At 56.0% G+C, this 6925-nt stretch overlaps 2 protein-coding genes across 2 annotated transcripts; one reads left to right on the top strand and one right to left on the bottom strand.

Annotated features, from left to right (window-relative positions):
- Positions 1-2050: 2050 nt before the first annotated feature.
- Positions 2051-3452, top strand: INS49_005897 (uncharacterized protein; the record flags this gene model as incomplete). The annotated part of the gene is made up of 3 exons (XM_043166673.1): positions 2051-2629; positions 2689-2800; positions 2863-3452. 3 exons carry the CDS (start codon positions 2051-2053, stop codon positions 3450-3452), a joined length of 1281 nt encoding a protein of 426 aa, XP_043027817.1.
- Positions 3453-5942: 2490 nt separating this feature from the next.
- On the bottom strand, positions 5943-6338 carry INS49_005896 (uncharacterized protein; the record flags this gene model as incomplete). Its single annotated transcript, XM_043166672.1, has 1 exon — positions 5943-6338. The coding sequence occupies one exon, from the start codon at positions 6336-6338 to the stop codon at positions 5943-5945; it is 396 nt and encodes a 131-aa protein (XP_043027816.1).
- Positions 6339-6925: the final 587 nt, after the last annotated feature.

Raw genomic sequence — 6925 nt, 5'->3', positions numbered from 1 at the left:
AATATCCAGCAAAAGTGAGACGAGTACTGTTTCACTAGATAAGTGACTGTTTAAAGCATCAGGAATGTTTAGATTTGCCACCTCCACCTGCATGCGTGGAATGTGCTCTCTCAAGCGATGGATGTTTATAACGAGATGCTTAGCACTTGAGGGATGCAGATAGTTACATAGGAAGCGGTATGAGTAACTGGCTTCCCGGATAATCATAGCCTAGAATAGTAGACTATCCACAGACGTGTTTGTGTACTACAAATAAAACTCGCCAGTGTTAGCCCTGGCAAACCCACACATAATGTTCCCACCTCAAGGTAAGGAACAAATTTTCCGCAACATTGCAGGAATAGGGAGAAGGGAGCAGCACCTTCGCTTCAAGGTGGCATTTCTGCCAATCTGAACAGGGAAGGTAAAAGAGGATTTGGACTTAGGCCAACGCGATTAGCCCGCCATTTGTTCCAGTTGTACTCGGCCCTTCTCGGAGATCTTTTCTAGTGTAGAGTAAAAGTCGGACATTAGCCTTGAGATTCACATAACGAGGTATCGATATGCAAAGGCTCACCAGTCCCGGACGCCTCCTCATGAAGAAGCTAATTTACTTTATACGCTTCGCAATAAGTATGTCGGACAGACGGAAAATAATACCCCTGACGAGAAAATTCGTCCGCCAGGCGTCAGTTGTGACAGCAGACATTCAGGTGTCTAGGTGATTCACGTGTATGAAAGAATCTTTATTCAGCATGGAGAGAAGCCGGCCAAGATAGATACCGGATAGCACCAGCACTGATTTTATGCCGTTCCCAAATATCCCATTCCTCAGGGCGGCCCTAGTGGATTGATCGCACGGCGGTCTCTGGTTCCCCGCCCTGAGCTTGGAGTCAACTCATGACGCCGCTTTACACTACAGAAAAGTCCTCTGCAGCCTCGTCTGCCGTGGCCTGACGTGAGATTCCTTCTTATCCCTTTTCACGATGTCACTTGAGCTGTCTGCCTTCCCTCCTAGGAAGTTTGACTGAGACAGGTTCTACAAGTACATGTCGTGCTCTCAGTGCGACCGTGCCATATTCACCTCACCAGCCCGAATCGGCAGGTCGACTCCTCAATGTCGACAATCCTATTGGCTCTGGAAAAGAGGCGCACAAGGCGATCATGATATCACTTGATGAATACACCACCCTGGCACCTGGAAGAATTTCCCGTGGAAGGTCCCAACCTTCTTATCACGAACAGCACCCTGCATTGCCTTCAAGCTTGGCGTTCATCCTTTCGGCAGGTCCCCAGCTGGGGGTCACATCGCGTGCCGAGCCTTCTGCCGGTTGAGGCACTCGGTTTCTCTTGGCAAGCGCTACCGTGAGCCAAGCTCTGTCTCCAATCTCACATGAGCAGACGAGCATGAACCAAGCATCCACCCACAGACAAATAGAGGGGCAGGAGTGCAACGGAGTCAAGAAGATGTCTTGGTGAAAGACACCTGTTGTAGCGCCTGTACTCCACTGTCTTCTGAAGTTCTTTTCAAGAGCTCCGTCTGGAACTGTCGCAGTTGACCAAGGCCATGGACTGCACCCCGGACCTGCTCAGATCCCTGCTGACGATTAGCCGGGGCGGCCCAAATGACGACGGGATACTAGTAGGCGGTTGCAATGCCCCGAAACCAAACGACCGAGGCCCAAAGAGGAAGGTCTCAATGGGAAACTTAACCATAAACTTAGAGTTCAGTATGGCAGTGCGCCAGGGGCAAGAGAGGCAGCTGGGCATGCTTGACAAGGGCAATCAGCAACCAAATCCAATACCTCCTCCCCTCAGTGGCACACACACCTGCGCGATGGGCCCAATATCTGCAATACACTAGATCTATAAACAGCAAGGCCTGCCCTCCCTCCTTTTTTATAAAGAAGCTTGTCTGGACGACACACCTTCGACTGGCCTTGGCTCACTCTCTCTGCCTCATCCTCAACCGGCTGTGTCCTCATTGTTCAGGGCCGTCCAGCATCTCTTAACTGACAGCAACTGGGAGAGGTCTGAATCGAGTCGTCAACTGAAGACATCTGGGCCCAAGATGAAGTCCCTCACGCTCCTTCTTTCTGCCCTCTCACTGGCCACCGCCAGCCCTTACATTCAACCTCGGCAGGTTTCCTACGATGGGTACCAAGTTTTCCGTGTGCCCGTCGGCCTTGACGCGTCCAAGGTCACCGAGATCGTTGACAAGCTGGGGCTAGACACCTGGAAGGCCCCCAATAAGGCTGGAGCTTTTGCCGACATTGTCGTTTCCCCTGAGAAGTTGCAAGCGTTCAATGACGAGGTTGCCGGAATTGAGGGCATCGAGGTGATGCACGAGGATCTTGGTGCTTCCATCGCGGCCGAGCAAGAGCCCGCAACCGACGTGCTGCTGGACCGAGCTGCCGCCGCCATCAACTCGACCTGGTTCACAGCATACCACAACTATGCAGACCACCTGTCGTTTCTCCGAGGTCTCCAGGCGCAATACCCTGCCAACTCGGAAATTGTCACCTCAGGCAACTCGCTCCAGGGGAACGCCATCACCGGCATCCACATCTACGGAAGTGCAGGCAAGAATGTGAAGCCCGCTGTCATTTTCCACGGCACTGTCCACGCCCGGGAGTGGATCACCACCTTGGTACGTCAGCTTGCCTGTCAATCTCTTGTCTTGAGGAACGTTGTACTAACCGCTCAAAGACCGTTGAATACTTTGCCAACATCCTCCTGAGTGACTATGCCACCAACACCGAGACCAAGTCGTGGGTCGACAAATACGACTTCTACCTCTTCCCGGTCGTGAACCCTGATGGTACGCTTTTCACCCAGGGCTCGCTGTTCACTGCCAGTGAATTCGTTGCTGACCCGCTACAGGCTTCATCTACACGCAGACCGATCGCTTGTGGCGCAAGAACAGGCAGACGACCTCGGGGAGCAGCTGCCTTGGCCACGATATCAACCGCAACTGGCCCTACCAGTGGAACGTGGCTGGTGGTGCCTCGACTAACCCATGTGCTGAAGACTTCAAGGGCCTTGCGGCCGGTGATGCCCCCGAGAACAAGTCCCTGAGGGACAAGATCAACGCGATCAAGACCCAACAGGGAGTGAAGCTCTACATCGACTGGCACTCGTACTCGCAGCTGTTCATGACGCCGTATGGATACAGCTGCTCCGCCACTGCCACCAACAACAACGAGCTGCAGTCTCTGGCTGGCGGTGCCTCCAAGGCCATTGCCTCGCTCTACGGCACGCAGTACACCTATGGCCCCATCTGCACGACCATCTACCCGGCCACCGGCTCGAGCGTGGACTATGTCAACGACGTGACTGGTGCCGACTACGTCTTTACTGTGGAACTGCGTGACACCGGCCGCAACGGGTTCGTCCTGCCGGCGAGCCAGATTCTGCCCACCGGGCAAGAGTCGTACGAGGGCGTCAAGTACCTGCTCCGGAACATGAAGTAAAGGCTGGGGCCGGCAAGTTGAAATGGCCGCAGGCGCACCCGCGCCGTCTCGGAAAGAGACGTGATCAACCTAAGATCAACCAACGTACATAGTTTCATGCGTATACATGCATTTGTAGTCAGTACAATACAGCAGAAGACTCACAAACGCTGAAAACTGCGCCACTCTCTGCCTAGGCAGTAATCAATGTTTCCCAAAGTGTCCTCAGTGTGACTTGTTCCCAGTGGCGCTCTTTGCATATAGGTAATATATATATACGAAGCGCACTTCGGAGTGCCAACCAATTGGTCAGCTTGAATGTAAGCGGTTGTGGATTTGGCTTAGTATTCACGCGATGTCCCATGGAATCCCACTCGGATTGGTGAGAAAACTGCAGAAACAGCGAGTTCCCTGCACAGAGGCCACTATTGTTATGCGGAATTGCTCTTTGATGAATACGCGAACCTTGTGAACAAGATGAACTGGAAATTCTAATTCTAATCGCGGGGCCGGTTTCTGCAGCCGGCTTGCCGCCACAGGCGCGAAACGTAACCGGGCACCCAAGGTCGCCTCGAATGTTGCACTACACTCCGATCTTGACAAGCATGATGGCAAACTGGCAGGCCATCGCATACCACCCCAGTCCTGTCCGAGTTGCACCGAGGGAAACAAACATCATGCAATGCACAGACGGTGAGAGGGCGGCCCCTGAAAGGACGGACAAGAGGTGCAGCATCTGTGCGTTGTTCACGCCGGGTCGAAGTAGCATTCGCCAATAACCATCGGACGACGGGGGACAATGGCTTGCACTTGCCACCGTGTAACAGTGACGGACCGTACCAGTGACTGGATCGCCCATCTGCTCCCCTGCGATCGGACTCTTCATGTTCACCTAGCTTTTGTGATGTGCAGTACGCGATGGGCTCCGGATGGGCCAGGCTCTATCTACACTAGGTGGACCAGGCCCCCAGGTGGACCAGAGCAAGGGCGGGCATGGGAGCTTGAAAAGGGCAGCTCCGCGAGTCTTCATGCATGTATGGCTTCATCCACGTGTGCATGATAACGGATGACGGTCCTGATGGAGGACAAAGGACCGCCAGCAGGATCCGCCCCCCCAGGGACGTCGCACGGAAAATCAAGCTGCGCGTGTGGGCCCGGCATTGTGGGCTGTCGATGTCCAAGCTTCAGATGAGGGGCGACCTCGAGGCGACAACGACACGGGGGCGGCGGATGCCAACGTGTTTCCAGGGCCCCCAGGCCGTCCAGGGCAGATTGGCTTGTGTGTGTGTGTGTGTGTGTGCACACTGACTCGCCCAGCGTCGGAAAGGCCTGCCTACCAAGAGGGTTGTTGGACACCTGGCTCCCAGCACTCCCACATGGCATACCCGAAGTTGTGGTTCCTGGAGAAGGTTCATAATAAACGGGGGTGAAAATCCGAGCTTATGGCATTGCCGACCAAGAGACGGAATGCTAGCGGCCAACCGAGCAAGAAGCCGGACCGCGCGCACAGAGACTCCCGGCCCCTTGGGCCAAACATTTCAAATAGCAATCGTTCGTCTTATTATGGTCTTATGGGCGGCCCTGTGACCGCTAGTGAGGCGTCCGTGGTCCGGGCTAGATAGTCTAGGGCGGGCACCATGGGACGGGTAGATCGATCTGGAGGGGCGTCGAGAGGTAGAGCTTCGAGCTTCGAGCTTCGAGCTTCGAGCTTCGAGCAGGAACCGGACGGACGGACGGAGAAACAGGCACAGACAGGCAGACAGACAGACAGACAGAGAACCTCAGGGCTGCTGCTCTTGCCTTGCGCTTATTTCCGTCGCCTCCCCATCTTTGCGCAAGTGGAAACAAAAGAAAAGGGCCTTGCTCAGCCCGGGACCTTGGCGAGGATTGCCTGGGCATCGAGGGTCTGGCATTGGCTCGACTGCCCGTGTTATGGCCGGGGTCGAGGCAGATATGCCTCTGTCTAATGCTCAATTTACGCAGTACGAAGGATCACGAGTCGGCGCATTCCCAAGAGGACCCAAGCGAGGGGCCCAGTGATGAGGCTGAGGTGGTTTTGGGTCGCCGATGGAGAACGTGGGAAATGCGGGACTTGTTGCTCAACGTCGCGGTCCAGAAGATCCACATACGAGCCCACGCTGGCATCGGAGGCGGGGAGACCCCGTCGGTCTGACGCAGGCAGCAGATGACGACTGTACAAGTAGTCGAGCTTGTGCTGGGAGCAGCCTTGATTGGGGCTCGTGTGAGGACGACTTGCAGCGTGGCAGTCTCCATTTGTATAAGCGCCCCGAGCGCGGCCTGCGAGTGTTGGTTGGCAGCGGCAGCACCGCGCAGGACGACGCAGGATGAGCGGCGAAGATGCAGGTCGGAAGCCCGGGATGTCTCTGCATATGCTCAAGTCTTCCCAGAGCGGGCGGGCAAGCGAGATGGCCCCTACTTGTACATACTCCGTGCTCCGTAATGTGGACTGCTGGCACACTACGGCAGTCCTAAGCCGCCTCAGGGCCGAACCTAGGCTGTTATAGGCAATAGAACAGCCCCTTTTTGCGAAGATCCGAAGATCCCCCAGACTCTTCCGTGGGCTTCCCGCACATCGGTCCAAAAGTGCCCAACTTCAGCACTCGTGCGCATGCTTGCGCTCTCTTCACTGCGGCCAACCGTTGCTGCCTTGCGCGACCACAGCTGTGCCTTGGTCGGTAGCACGACACCCTCATGGGATCTCGACGGATTCGCGAGCTGCACGATGGCGCCAGTGATACTCGTCGCGGTTGGCTGCTCCCGCCCAGGCCCGAGGACTGAGCTGAGCTGAGCATCCACCCATCTGTCATAACCCTGCGGTCGGTATGTACCGTCGTTGCGATCCAGGATTTTGATGCGTGATCTCATGCGGCCTCGGGAGAGGGACATGGCTAGTCCAGATGGCCCCGGATGCTTGTACGTACAGTACACAGTACATTGACTTTGTCCACCGTAGTAGCTGGCCGGTTAGGTTAGACTTTCGATGTCCTGTCTGCACAGACGCTCGCTGGCTCGCGCACATGAACGGCCGGCCCGCCCACGAACCACGCATCTCCCCTTCGCGCCGTTTCCTGGGCTCCTGCTGCCGCCTCCTCCTGCTGGCCTGCTGGCCTTGCTGGACTCGCGGATGCAAGAAGGTGGCCCGCCATGCAAGGACGGAGGGGCCACCAGGGCCCGCACAGGGGTCAAGGCTCGAGTCGGGTTGCGTTGGGTGATTGCGGTGCGATGAGGTTTGTCGTCGCTTGCGAGTCGCGACTCACGCACATACACACACCCACACCCACCACCCACACAGGCTCCGGGAGAGAGGGCACCCACGCTCCACACGGGGCAGATTTATACATGCTGCCCCCCCTCCTTCCGCCGTGCGACCCTGCCCTACAGCAGCTGTACATATTCTCGTACATATTCTCTTGCGTACATATGAGACAGACAGGATCTCTCTGGTTTCACCACTGCCCTCTGCTCGTCCGACT

Source organism: Diaporthe citri (assembly GCF_014595645.1).
Source record: "Diaporthe citri strain NFHF-8-4 chromosome Unknown scaffold_2, whole genome shotgun sequence".
NCBI classification, from domain to species: Eukaryota; Fungi; Ascomycota; class Sordariomycetes; order Diaporthales; family Diaporthaceae; genus Diaporthe; species Diaporthe citri.
The sequence above is the reverse complement of the archived record's forward strand: the minus strand, read 5'-3'. Positions and strand labels throughout refer to the sequence as shown.